Below are 14,351 nucleotides of genomic sequence, written 5' to 3'. Positions count from 1 at the left end.
CAGCAAGGGGTTAAAATGTGCAGTGTTTACAGAGCTCTGAGCAGCCTGCTGTACCATTCCTTGTCTTGCCTGCAAACAGAGATGCCTTTCTGCTCCTCAGTCTTCCTGACAAAGTACACAATCCACCGTCTGTGCCTCCCATCGCTCAGGGAGCTGCAGTAGCTGAGAGCCCCCAGACCGGTGTCAGGTTGTCAGAGCTCTTTATTTGTTTGGCATTTTTTCCATCTCTCCTGCTGGAAAGTAAATAACGTGAAGTGCCCCAAGGAAGTTCTTTAGGTCTTTTCAAGACCGAAGCCTCCTGGGAACCATTCCTAAGTTTGTGAGAGCTACTTGGTAGTAATCCTGTTTTCATGTTGATACGCTGACTTTTTGCCTTCATGGAAAGAAGCATGGGGGTCTGCTTCTGCTCTCACACCCAGAGAGAGCAGTAGCCAGGTGAAAGCCAGCAGAAAATTAGGACCAGGAAAGCTTCAGCACCTCTCAGGGTTATGTAGATGGAAACCCCACGCTGAGAGCTGCCCATGCTTTGATTTCTGCATTGTTTTTTGCTCCTTGCTCAAATCCCTTCTGTCTGAGCATAAGGTTTGTAGACTCAGCAGAGCTGCAGTACTGACTAGACCCATGCAGAGTTCATTCACCAGGTGAGTCATTTCTTCAGGCCTGGGTAGGTGAATCTGTCTACCTGGATGCCTGTGCAGGGCTGTGTGAACCTCTGTTTCGGTGCTGCTGGTGGGCCAGGAGCATAGCTTCCTCCAGATCCCTGTGTTCAAACCTGCCTTTTATATCCTACCAGCTGTGAGGACAGGGCTCTCCCCAAAACATTAAGGAGAGCTGTGGGGTTTGCTGTGTGCCTTCCAGCAGCTGTGAGCAGCTGCCAGGAAGTAGAGAGGGAAGACATCTGACAGAGATTCCAGACAGATACCATAGAATTGGAGACCCTGGATTGCTTCCAGTCACCCTCTGCTCCAAAAGCCCCTTCCCTCATCCCAGCTGGCAGAGGTAACCCAGCCCTGGCCCACTGCATGGGAGGGGGCATTCACTGCCTGTCCCACTGGGCACAGTCACTGGCTCCATCCCAACCTTTGCATTTCCTCCCATTGTGCCAGAGATTATCGGCACACAGTCACAACAATGATGGGTTATCATGGTCCGGCCTGCGTGCTGGAGAGAATAAGTGCAAATGATTAAGTGGCCACAGTAGATTTCCAGGCTATAAATACCCTGAGTGACTTGCAATCACAAGGGCAGGACTGAATGTTTGCCCCCACTTCCCTACTGTTCTCAGTCTTTTTTTTCCTGGAAATTACTTGTAGTCATTTCCTCTCAGTATCTCACTCCTCCTCACTGGAGGGGCTGTCAGCACCATGAGGAGTGTGCTGAAACTGGCATGGGTTTGGAGCAAGGCTGCAAGGAAAAATCTGTTGTGGCTGTCACACTGTCTGGTGAAGATCCTGCAGTGCAGTGTGAGGCACTCACTGCTCCACATCACTTACAGCCTCAAGACACAGCAGGGGGAGATGGAGTCTTACGCTGGGACAGTGACTTCCTCATGGTCACAGCAGTTTAGGGCCAAAGCCTGAGCTCCTCCGTGTTTCCCAGGCCCTTGGTCTCAGTCTCTGTCCAGTGCAGAGTTTTAATTGTGATAACTGGTGCTCCCAGGTCCATTTCTGACAAGCTGCCTCCTTAACTTCTGTCCTCATTTTGGCTTTGAAGGGGCCTCCCAGAACAGTGAGCTGCTGTGATTTAGTTCAGGGATCTGCTCAGGACCTCTGGGACATCCCTGGGCATCAGGGGCAAGGTTTGCCCCTGCATAAAAGCTCTGCTTTCACAGTGGCGGGAGCCCTCATCAGAGATAATTATCAGAACAAAATCAAGTCAGGCCTAAGGTGGGTTTTTCCTTTGGAGCAGTCTGTGCCATAAGAACTCTGCAGGACTCCTAGCTAGTGATGAGCCCCTCTATCACTGTTGTTCTGAACACCAGACCACCTTCTTCATCTCAGAGGTGCCACAGAGGAACACCTCTGCTTCAGCTCTGCAGCCGTGCTCAAGCATCCTCTGGCTCAGTGATTCCCATTCCTTCAGCAGCCGTGGAGGTTTCCTGCGCAGGGACCTGTTTACATGTGAAATGCCACAACAGAGCCCAGGCAGCCGGTTCTCCATCCGGAGGGGTTGTATCCCAGCTGGATCACCCGGTGAGTGCTGGAGCGGATGAATAGCACTCGCATGGCCCGTGAGCACAGGGGGCCATGAAGACGAGTCTCCCACAGGATACGTGAGTGCATCCTGTGTGGAGCAGCTCCAGCTGGAGGATATCCTATGTGTCGGGTCGAGACGAGAGATAGTGACTGTCTGAGGTTACTGGCTGTTGTGTGCTGACATCCTGGCGTGGTGAGTCAGCCCGGGCTCTGGCACGGAGCAAGTGTGGGGGGACCTTTCCTCCCTGCTCAAGGGACAGCCATGCACAGGGGACATCAGCCAAGTGCCAGCAAGCTGGAGCCAGCAGCCAGATGTAGCATGAAGCGTTTGCCATATTTAGATATGTTTTTCCTGGAGAGGGAGGCTCATAAAATGAGGAATTGAATCATAGAATCAACTGGATTGGAAAAGACCTTTAAGATCATCAAGTCCAACCATTACCTCAGCACTGCCAGGGCCACCACTAACCCGTGTCACTGAGGGCCTCATCTACACAGTTTATGAACACTTCTAGGGACGGTGACTCCACCACTGCCCTGGGCAGCCTGTTCCAGTGCCTGACAATCTTTTCAGTGAAGAAACTTTTCCTAATAGAATAGATGCCTGGATGCTTTTGCCTTGCTGCTGCTCATCCACCTTGTTGCATCTGATAAGACAAGAGGAAACAGCCTCAAGCTACGCCAGAGGAGGTTTAAACTGGATATTTGAGTCTTGGCTCCCTCTGCTCTTCAGCATTCCATCTATCCTCCCTGCTTGTTTTCATCTTCTCATGTATACCTTTTCCAAGCTAACATCACTGTGCTACAATAGGTGGAGGAAATAGGGACGACCAGTGAGTCACTGGTAGGGTTTTCCTCTCCAAATGGTAGTTCATATTGGTGGCCTCATCACTTTGACAAGCTTTGAGGCAAAGCCTTATCAAGTGACACCTGGTAGCCAGGGCCCCCTGCAGATCTGCACAGGCACAGCACATAGCTTTGGTCAGATCCTTTGGGAGCGTGACTCACTTCATGTCCCCATCAACATCACCAAGACTATCCTGACCTCAGCAGTATTGGAGTGATCAGAAACCAGCACATTAGCACTGGTGAAGAATCTCAGCCATTCATTCTGCTGAGTTGGACAAGGGAGGACTGTATTCTCCCTCCATTTCACAGCTCATGTTCTCCTGACTGTCAGTGGATGGAGAAACAGCCCAGAGACACCAAGTGGGTATCAGAAGATAGGCAGTGTATCCACAAACTGATAGGGTATTAAGTGAATATTCAGGTCACTGAGCCCTGTGTCCCACCCTGTATGGTAAGAAGGAAAGGGAACGTACAATTAACTTGGCTTTGAAATTAAACCAGTAACATCAGCTATAAAACCAGCGCAGGCTCAGCAGGTTCCTGCTGAGGGAAGGTCCTGTGCTTGCTACCCGGTGTGTTTTCACAACCCTTTTTCTTTTAGGGACATCAAATGGTTCTGCAGAAGTTTGTGTTAAAATGCAGTTTGGTAAATCTTTGCATAGCAAATGGGAAGGAGGCTCAATAATAATTGTCACAGAAAGGTTAAACAGCCATACAGAGAAATTGCATATTTTAGCAACATTTCTCCTGCATTAGGAATCAGCCTTAATTGTAGGAGATAAAATACCAGAGAAAGCCTCCCAGTCAACCATCTCTGTTGCAGCAGGGGTCTCTCGTGTTAGGACTGATCTTTCAGGACTGGTTTTTCTCTGTTGATGATCCGCTTTGGAAGACACTGGGCAGCCATGACTCAGTGAGCATCGTATTTAATAGGGCTGATTTAAGGTAGTATCTGCTTGATTGGTTTGGTTTGTGCTGGTCTTTGATTATTTCTCTGGTTGTTTTTATGGCCTTTTGATTTGTTCTGACATTTTCGGGTCAGTTGCCACTGGCTTTAGAAGTGGGTCTGTGGTCACAACCTTGCTCGAGGCTGGATTAATACATATTTATAACTAAAGAGTCTCTAATGGAAGCTGTAGGCAGCCCAGCAATATAAAGCACTATTCTCTGCTCCCTTACAAGCATCTCACAGTGGTGTGAGTCTCTTGACTGATCAGATCTCCCATTTGCTTTTCACCTTGTGAGAACAAGCAAAGAATCCAACCCATAGAAATCAAATAGTAAACCCCAAAATAGTTAGCTTTTAAAGAAAAGATAATACATTAAGAAACCCCAAACAGATAGAACAGAACAGTTTCTGAAGGAGAAACTTCAGGAAAGTCTGAAGAAACTCCTGCAGTATGCCCAAGAGATTGTCCAAGTCAGCTATGGTCAAGCTAAAAAACTTCAGGATCACAAGCCATGAACTGAATGCCTTTGAGCCCTCACTACACTAGAAGAGTTCGTGATACAAAGATATACTCTGAAAATGTCAATTTGAACTGGTTTAGTGGTGGTTCTGGCAGTCTTGGGGTAATGGTTGGACTTGATGATCCAACTATCTGATTCTATGATTAATGTCAATGAGGGGTTGAGTTTGATTTCAGCAGTAATCCCAATGCTTAACTCAGAATGTGACGATGAGCTTCCAGATCTCCTCATTTCCTTGCTTTCTGAAAGGGGTAAAAAGATGGCCAGATGTGCTCTCAGTGGACACTGCCACCGAACACTGGTTGAGACCAAGGTGGATCTCACACAGGGTAAGCACAGCTGGAGCAGATGCTGTGAACTGTCTGTGCTTGATTTGGGTCCGGATCAGCTCTGCCAGAAGCCATTTGTTTTCTTCTTGTCGGCATACCCCAGCTCAGCGCAGGCGTCTGGCCAGGGTTTGGGCTATTCATGTGCTTTTAAATGTTTCAGCATCTCTGTAGCTGCTGTGGCAACCCACAGTGCAAATATGAACAGCTTTTAAAAATAAACCTGGGGCCAGTGTGGAGCTAGGGAGCAGAGAGGAAGGAAAGGGGAACAGCAGTTGGAAACGTAAGTCATTAAAGCTGTCATAAATGAAAAGAAAAGGGGGTGAAACATCTGTTGGAGTCATGAGCAAGTTTTTACCAGGACTCAGCAGTTTTTTGGCAATTCAGTAAAGAAATTCAGCGGTTCAGCTTTCGCTAGTAACAGCTCACCAGGGTTACCATTAAGAATTACTAAATGCTAGAGAGCATTTGCCAGTGCATATACAAGGCTTCTCTAGAAGACCCCGTCAAGTTCTTGCAGCACAGATGTGTTGGCAGAATTGAGTTGTGCTGCTCTATGGAAGCAAACCCAAATGAAATGAGGAGGACTACAACAGCTAAAGAAGCGTCTTACCATGAGGTTGTCCTCCTTTGTCTGATGATGTTCAACCTTTCAAAAGCCCTTTGCTCACACCCTCCTCTCCAGGACAGCCATATAAAAGGCATGAGGAAGAGGGGTGGTGTTTCACAGTTAAATGCCAGCTGTCTTCCTGTATGAAAACTGCAGAAAATAGTGGCAGAAGAGATCTGTGAGATCCTCAGCTCCCTCTGGGCCAATGCAGAACTGTTTCATGGCATTGTTTGCCTCAGTCCTCTTTCAGCTTAATGGTCTGCTGGAATAGCAGCAATGAAAGATGAAGTTGAAAGCACAAGTTTCACTTTGTTTTGGTGCCAAAACAAAGAGTTGTTCCCAGGTTCCTTCCAGAGCTCCGTGAAATGCCAGCAACCAACCTCCTCCAGTGTTTTCAATGTAAGCTTGGAGGCCAAAGCAATTCTATGATGCTGTGATTCTGTGCCACCCCATGGAAGACATCTCAGACACCTTAGATCACCTGTATACTTCAGTTCAAGACCTACTATGGAGTTTATTAAAAAGGGATCAGATGTAGAGCTCCAGAGCAGTGTGTGGGGCAGAGCTTTAGCCTGGAGCTGTAGCTCTCAGTGTTGCTGTGGACAGACATGAGACCATACTGCTGAATCCACCACAGGTACCAGAACTCAGCTTTTCATAAAGCTAAGGGTGGATGCTTGGAACTCTAGTTATAGCTTACCAACTGCTGGTAATATGAGTGATAAGTGATGTAGAGATTGTGTTTACCCCTTCTTGAGCTTGCTTTTCATCTCACAGAATGGCCATACCCCTCATGTTCTTAATCTGTGGCCAAGAGGTATATCAGCTGCCCAAGCCGGGGACCCAAAAATGGATGCAAGCAACATTGCTTCTTTGAGATGCTAGATCTGGGATAGCAATTGATGCACCATCCCAAACCAAAATAACATGAGAAACTCCATCAGTAAGTTCCCATAAAGAGCTGAAGTTACAAATGCTGTCATTGAGCAACCAAGTCTGACTTAATGTGTGGACTTACTTCAGTGGAAGTTGCTGGGTAATTGCCACTTGAAAAGTCAAGCCATTTGGACATTTATTGGTAAATATCTTGACCTATGCCTTCACAAGAACCAGCTACTGTCCCAGAGGGACCTGTGGGTTATTGTTTTTTGGTGTGTTTTACAGGAATCTTGGTAGGTAATTTTGTTCCATCACGTTTTCCACACAGAACAGGCACTATAAGTGGATTGAATTAAATGTTTTCTACAAGGAAAACTGCCGTTCTTAAGAAGTAGCTTTATTGTCAAATGGTTTCTCCTAAGCTTAATTTCCCACAGATGCACCTCCAGGGATCCATAAACTATGCTGTTATTTTGTTATTTGCCATTGGGAACTTGCATGGGAATGGTATAATTTTCTTTCCCAGGATCTTTACGTGAATGACTGTGTTGCTTTTATTTTTCCAGATAATGGTTACAAGTGTCTTTGTGTGCCCCACTGCCCAATCCCTGTCTGATAGCTTAAACGTTAAGAATTTGCCATAAACAAACATGACTGGGCAACACCTGCTTCATGTCGTAGTCATTCCCCCTTGGAAGGACTGCATCCAGGCTTTGGTAAAATTACAAGTGCTCCAGATGTGTATTCTGCTGTCAGCTGGCCTAGTGAAATCATTGTTTATTGACAGGTTCCCAAGAGTCAGACAGCTCTCAGTCTGCCAAGAAAGACATGTTGGCTGCACTGAAATCCAGGCAAGAAGCTTTGGAAGAAACACTGCGCCAACGCTTAGAAGAGCTGAAGAAGCTCTGTCTCCGGGAAGCGGTAGGCAATGGACATTTTATACCTGTAACACTTTGTCACTTGCATTGTTATAACGTGCTCCTTGTTGAGAGGTGGTGTGGAGTCAGGAGAAGAGATTCCTTCCATAGTCACCTCTTACAAAGCCCATTGTACAAAGACCTAAGGAAGGTCCAGATGTTTCAATTCCAGATTGCAATGGCATAGGATGTTTGCCCCCCAGAGAAGGGGACCCCATGTCAGCTGAGTACCCCATTGGACTGGGGCTAGAAGAGTGCTCCATGTCTGCTGTTTGAAATAGTGTTTAAATGCATTCAGCCAGGCTTCTTATTGATTTTGGTGGGAACATGCAGCTACCTAAATGGCATAGGAAAGGCTGTCCTGCACACTGGTAATCACTTCTCAAATGCTTTCGCCTTCATCAGCAGAAAAAGACTCAACAAAACAGGCTGATGCACTTTCTTCTTGAAGCAGGCCTGACCTTACATGCTTTTCTTCTCCCAGCACATACATACAGCACATAAGGTTTTGTCTGCTTCATGTAGACTCCCTTCATCGAATAAGCTCTGGCACTGCTGAGAGTAATTGCAGTATAGTGGCAGACCTTGTAACCTGGAACCACTGTGGTCATCCCAGGACGTGCAGGACAGCTCAGGAACTCATAACCTTCCCACTCACTTGCCAGTTCATTCTTAGAGTACACAGGAGACCAGCTTAGAGATCAGTTGAATGTTTGGGGAAGTCACAATGCTGCGGCAGCTGCACGTGGAGATCAGCAGCAGTGTACTCTTGGGTCATTCATCAGTCCTCCCTTGTTTACCAGGCCTGAAAATGTGACTTTAATAACAAATGGTGATGTGTAACACAAGAGGAAGCTGGCTGCAGACAGTGGCACTGAGATCTTCCAGTTGTTGCTTAATACGTGATGTGTATCTTGCCTTTGACAAAAACGGGGGCAGTAGGTCACTGATTCAGCTGTCGTTGCACTTTGTTTCGATTGCTCTGTAGTTTTAACACCAAGATTAAGCTCTGAAAAAACGCCTCTCAACAAAGAATATCAGCAGAAGTCTCTGCTGCCCCTGTTCCCATCCATTACTACACACAAGCAATCCTTTCCCACCTGGGAAGTCCTGATTGACTTCAGCAAACAACTCGTGCTGGTACAGGTCACAGGAACAGATCCAGTCTCCTAAGTCCATTGAGTACAGAGCCAAGATCATCTACAGGAAGCAGTCAGGTGCTCTTCTGGGGCTGATGGACAAGGTCTCGAGGTCTCTACTTGGCCTGGAGGAATTCACCACGCTAAGCTAACACTGCCTGACTGCCAGTGATTAATGCCTTTCATCAGCAGCATGCAGATGTGCTTCTGCTGTAGCTGCAGGAGCTCACAGCCCAGTGCCTTCACTTGAAACCCAGGCACTTTGCAACAGCTCCTGCTGGGGCATGGAGCTGCTGGTAAGGAGCAATATCTCCTTCATGTGCTGCAGCAAGGCTGGCCAGAGCCCTTCTGTTGGCACCTTAAGAGCTGGTAGAAAGTGTTGGTGCTTTCTGTAGGTGATCCAAGAGAGGCAGTTGATGGACACGTGGAATCTGACCCTGTCTTAACAACCCTACAGCTCATCCATCAGCAGCCTGTAGCTGGAAGTATTTCCTCTCAGACTGCCCTTTGTGCTTTCCACTTTGGCACAGGAATGGCCAAAGCAGAGGGAGAAGACTGAAAACCAGGAGAAAAAAAAGAGTTAGAAGTGTGGGCATAATCAAATCAGCATGGCCAGAGCCATTCCTAACAGTGGCATCAGGTTACTCCAGGCCATCACTACTCCAGTTACTTATTAATTTAGATTACATTTCAGGCCCGTGCCTGCAAATACTTTTCAGCTTATGGAGGCAGCATGGTAGCCCACGTTCATTTTGTTCTGCTCTACTCTTGAGCATTTTACAGAAGATATTAACTCTTTCCCCACTGCTTCATAGGAAGTTTGGGGTTATAAAGAAAACAGCCTTGTTTCCCTTGGGAAAGGATACAGGAATCTGTGTCTAGATATAGTGCTTAGAGCCACGTCTCACTAGAAGGAATACACTTTGGAAGAGAAGCTGAAATAACCGCACAGGGGTAAAGCAGAATGGGACTGAGATATTGCAACTGTGCCTCCTGCAATAGAGGGTTGTGCTCCTGGGCACAGAGCTGTGCTGCAAACCTGGTTTTGCTGGGAATTGCTGAAAGAAGGGATTTGAAAGGCCAGATCCTTGTTTCCGAGTGACCTGAAAAGAAGAGAAAGAAAAACCCCATTAGGGAGCTGGGGAGAGGCCGGGGCAGGCAGGGACCTGAGCTGCACAGCACTCGCATTAAGGCCAGCTGCTGTTCTTCGGGATTCAGATGATTTAGGTTACTCTGCCAGCTGGATCCTCTCAAGGCTGATGCTAAGGAGCACAAAAGCCTTTTGTCCTTCATGGGGAGACTTTTGAGTACAAGGAGGCTCCTGCCTTTTTCTGTAGGCATTTGAATGCCTTCAGTTCAGATATGTGTGGCTGTATTGTGTAGTCCAGGGGAAAAAAACCACAGCATTAACATCAGTAGTGGCGTTCCCTGCTTCCTGTGTTCCAGATATTGCTCAGTTCTATGGGATTTGCTTCAGATTTTGAACAAATCTTTGGAAATAACCCCATCAGTCTGACAAAGCGTCAGCTAATACTGCTCCAAAGCCACCTGTGAGGTCACTGGGGTTTGGAAGGGGGTCTGATACATGAAGTGTTATCAGATAGGTAATGAGGTACCAGGCAGTGCTTTTAGTGACCATTTTCAGTGCATTCCTCTCAGACACATCATGAATCAGGTGGGAATGTTTTGCTGTGCAGGTCATAACCTGCACGGCTGTTGCTGTTGTGGCTTTCTGACTCAGCAGACCTGCATCCCGCATGAGGGCTCTTAAATCTGCTCACTCCCCTCTCAGAAGCTCTTTCCTGCTCACCCTGCAGCAGTCTGTTCAGCCTCAGGCCCTAACGCCCTAAGGGTGGGCACCACCTACAGACCTACCCTGGGCAGGCCACAAGAATAATCCGTATTCATTCATTTATTCATTCATTCACTCACAGGTTAAAGAAAAGCTCCCCACCCTCAGTGTCAGGTTCTGGGATGAGTTTGCAGGGCTGGGTGCTCTCCTCTGTGTTTATCAGCTGGCTGAACTGGATGTGTTGTTAATGAACACCTGTCATTTTACAGTCACCGTTGAAGAGCGGTGTTGTGCTCTGCTCTGCTCTGCTGCAGGACTTCCCAGTCCGCTAACAGCATTTTCTGCTTACAGGAGCTCACAGGAAAGCTGCCACGAGAATACCCCCTGGATCCTGGGGAGGAGCCGCCTATTGTAAGGAGAAGAATAGGAACTGCCTTTAAACTGGATGAGCAGAAGATCCTGCCCAAGGGAGAGGTGAGGCTGTGCCCTTCCCTTCCAGCCCTGTGTCCCCACCTCAGGTCTCTAAGATATCCACCATGCATCACATTGGAAGCATCAGTCCTATAGTCATAGTTACAGTAAATGACTGTAGTTGGTCACAGTGCCTTTATATATGTATATAATCAGATATAAAGCAGGGGAAGCAGTGAGAGTTGGTGGTCTTAGTTCAGACTTAAAGGTGAAACCCTCAGGGTTCAGCCCTGGCTTTGCTAGAGGTAACAAATAGCCTGGGTGAACAACAGGACCATGACAGTGCAAGAGCTCTGGTGACCAAGTGCAGTGACTTGTGCGAGTAGGGAGCACATCCTTAAGCCATCTGAGCCCTGCTGCTGTCCTGAGTTATTGCAAACAGCCACTTGCTCTCTGCTTCAGCAGCAATCTGAATTCACGTCTCCCCTAAGCAGGGAGAAAAGCATCACAGTTATCCATCTTAGCCCTGCAACAGCAAGATGAAAGCATTTTGCTCCCCAGTCCTTAAACAAAAGAGCCTTCATCCCTACCTATGGGGAGCTGGAATTATGTTTTCCCAAGTTTGCCAGGGAGTGTTTGTTCTCTTCCTTTGCTCCCACAACGTGCTGGGTCAGTGCCCTGAACCATGGCTGTGAAAACAGGCCTGCAGCAGCTGTAAGGCGGGACCGGATCTACAGAAAAGCTATTGTCTGCAGAGACACATTTGTCTCAAGACACTTGTGTATATTCCAGGCTTCAGTTTCCCTTTTATTTTTGTAAGAGGAGAGACTGGAGCTGTGTGACTGTGTGGTTTAGGGCTCAGCTCAGGCAGGCAATTAACTGTTTGTCGTTTCATTGGCATTTTCCTGCTGCTGGAAAAATAAACAGCTGGAGCTCTTTAGTTGTGTTCTCAATGGAGCCTGGGAGAGGAATTCCAGCAGTCAGATATTCGTGAACCAACACATTTAATTAAGCTTTTCAAAGGGAAAGCATGGCTTAGCCGAGTTATTCCTGAAACCCCTGCAGTCTGCTGGCTGCTCAGTTAGAACCTGATCTCCAGCTTCCCCCCATCTTACTGCTACAGGGCAGCTTTTGGGGCCAGCAGGTGAGGAATCTCCTTACTCTGGTGGCAAGGTTAGGTGGGGAGAGCAGGAAGGTAAAGCAGCTCCTCCCCACTGCAGGCACTCTGCCTTTTGGCAGCAGCAATCCAAACATGCTGATTCAGCTTTTCTCTGCCTCCCCTTTCATCTGTCAAACTTGAAGACCCTGTTGAAAACCATAAATTTCTCTTCTTGAGGAATGATGTTGAGCTCTGTTTATTTGGCTGCTGCTTTGAGAACATTTAGAGAGGCCAGCAGTGCTTTTCAGGTGCTTTTCAGCAAATGCAAACATTAGAAACTCCATTTAAAACAAAAGGTGAAATACTCCCTCAGGCTTGTAAATTCAGGACTGATATTACCAACTGTGACAAGGAGCTGAAGCGAGGCCCTTCCATCTGAAGGCAGATGATAGCTCTCATTTTTGGAGGCTTTATTTATAGGGGCCTCACTGGAAGAAAATAAACAGTTATGGCCCAGAGGAAAATGAATATGTTTTTTCTAAGATATACTGAATGATTTAGAGCTGAATCTGTGAAGGTCTGAAATGACAGCTCACATCAAGCTCACCGTACCTTTACTAAGAGCTTTGGCAGAGTAAGACTTGCACAAATGGGTCCTATTGTATTTCTTGGTAATCGCCTCTACCTGGTCCATAATTCCTGGCTCTGGGAAGGATTTTACCAGAAGACAGCAAATCAGGTTTCAGGCCTTAAAACTCCGTGGTGTTAAATTAACTTTTAATAAATTGGCACTAACAGAGCTTAGAAACGCCTCAAAGCAAAAAGGGATCTGTTAAAATGAAGAGGGGTGGGTTCAGTGTTCAGTAAAGTGAGGGAAATGATCATTATGGGTTTAAGGCAGTGCTGACTCACCACAGACAGCAAAGGGATAAAGCCCAGAATAAAAACTTGAGAGAACAACTTCAGTCTGATCAAATCCCACAGCTCTTGCAGCATACGCTGCTGCTGGACAAAGAGAAAGGGTTTGAATTTGCATAACGGGATCTCCATGAATACACATCCATCAGCACTTGCCATCTGAACTCCCACCATTCACTGACGGTAAAAAAGCTTGTCCTTTTTTCCCCCTCATTTGCAATGTGCTGTGTTCCTCTTCCCAGCAGACTAACAACAGAAACTCCATCGAGCTGGGGAAGGCAGCCAAGTCCATTGCAGATTAGCAGGGATCTTTGCAGCTCACATCTTGGGGTCCCTGCGCAAACCAGGAAGCTCTATATTGGCTTCTGCATTGGCATAGATTGGCCTAAATCCCTTGACTTTGGAGGATAACTAAAAACCAGTAGGTAGCTTCCAGGGTACCCCTGGTTGCACTTAAAAACTCAGCTGAGACACTGCAAGGGCTAATGTTGGAGGCACTAGTCATGTTTGGCATAGAGAAAGCTTGCTGTTACACACTTCTCGCTCTGAAATCACCCTCCTGGCTTGTACCTTGAGGAGACAATTTTCTGGTGCAATGAGTTGCAGCAGCTCATACTATCCCTGGAATTTGACAGTCATAGGCCAGGGAGGAATTATCCCATCTTTGGCTTTTTTACCCCAAAGAGTTTGGTGGATGCCAAGCAAACCTGTCAAGGAGGTTAAAGCTGTAGCTTCGCATCAGTACGTAGCACTGATTTCAAATGGGGCTCAAATTTGGAGATAGGAAACAGGGAGGGGTGGATAAGGAGGCAGGGGTCACCCACAGATGGATATAACAGGATGAATGTGTCAGCAGTAGAGCTAGGTCATATTGAACTGCATGAAAATCCAAACAGCACATCAGGGCTAGGGCTGGAGCACACACATTCCTATTGCATGTGTCATCACTTCCACCAGCTGTGCTCCAGGCACTCATGTGAGCAGATGAAGGTGAGGTGGGCATGCTCAGGGAGGCCCTGAGATGAGGGGAACAGCATGACCATGGATGCTTTGCTGATGGAGAGCCTTGGTTGGATGCCATGGCAAGGTTCAGGGAGAGCTTCCCCATAGCTGTGCTGGGAGAGTTTGATGGCAGCCAGAATCCACTTGCCTTTCCCCAGGAGGCAGAGCTGGAGCGCCTGGAGAGGGAGTTTGCCATTCAGTCCCAGATCACGGAGGCTGCCCGGCGCCTGGCCAGTGACCCAAACGTCAGCAAGAAGCTGAAGAAGCAGAGGAAAACATCCTACCTGAACGCACTGAAGAAGCTGCAGGAGATCGAGAACGCCATCAATGAGTATCGCATCAAGTCTGGGAAGAAGCCAACCCAGAGAGCCTCCCTGATCATAGATGGTAAGTGGAACAGTGAGACAGCACCCACGGCATCACAGAAGGGTCTGTGGAGGGCAGGGAGCAAAATCTTTGCTTTTAGGCACAGATCATAGAATCACAGAATGGTTTGAGTTGGAAAGGACCTTACGATCATCCAGTTCCAACCCCCTGCCATGGGCAGGGATGCCTCACACTAGAGCACGTCACCCAAGGCTCTGTCCAACCTGGCCTTGAATGCTGCAGGAATGGAGCATTTACTACTTCTTTGGGCAACCCATTCCAGTGCCTCACCACCCTCACAGTAAAGAACTTCTTCCTTATATCAAACCTGAACTTCCCCTGATAAAGTTTAAACTCATCACCCCTTGTCCTATCACT

The 14,351-nt window shown here is 47.4% G+C and overlaps 1 protein-coding gene across 2 annotated transcripts in view; it reads left to right on the top strand.

Annotated features, from left to right (window-relative positions):
• FRMD4A (FERM domain containing 4A) overlaps positions 1–14,351 on the top strand; it is a gene marked incomplete at both ends in the record, with an annotated part of 371,294 nt that overhangs the window by 347,281 nt on the left and 9,662 nt on the right. For both annotated transcript variants that reach the window (XM_080618704.1, XM_080618703.1), the window contains 3 exons: positions 7,117–7,250; positions 10,529–10,651; positions 13,766–13,994. In XM_080618704.1, the coding sequence (XP_080474830.1) occupies positions 7,117–7,250; positions 10,529–10,651; positions 13,766–13,994 (486 nt within the window). The remainder of the gene's footprint in view (positions 1–7,116; positions 7,251–10,528; positions 10,652–13,765; positions 13,995–14,351) is intronic.

This window comes from Psittacula echo (assembly GCF_963264785.1).
Source record: "Psittacula echo genome assembly, chromosome: 1".
Taxonomy (NCBI): domain Eukaryota; kingdom Metazoa; phylum Chordata; class Aves; order Psittaciformes; family Psittacidae; genus Psittacula; species Psittacula echo.
The sequence above is the reverse complement of the archived record's forward strand: the minus strand, read 5'-3'. Positions and strand labels throughout refer to the sequence as shown.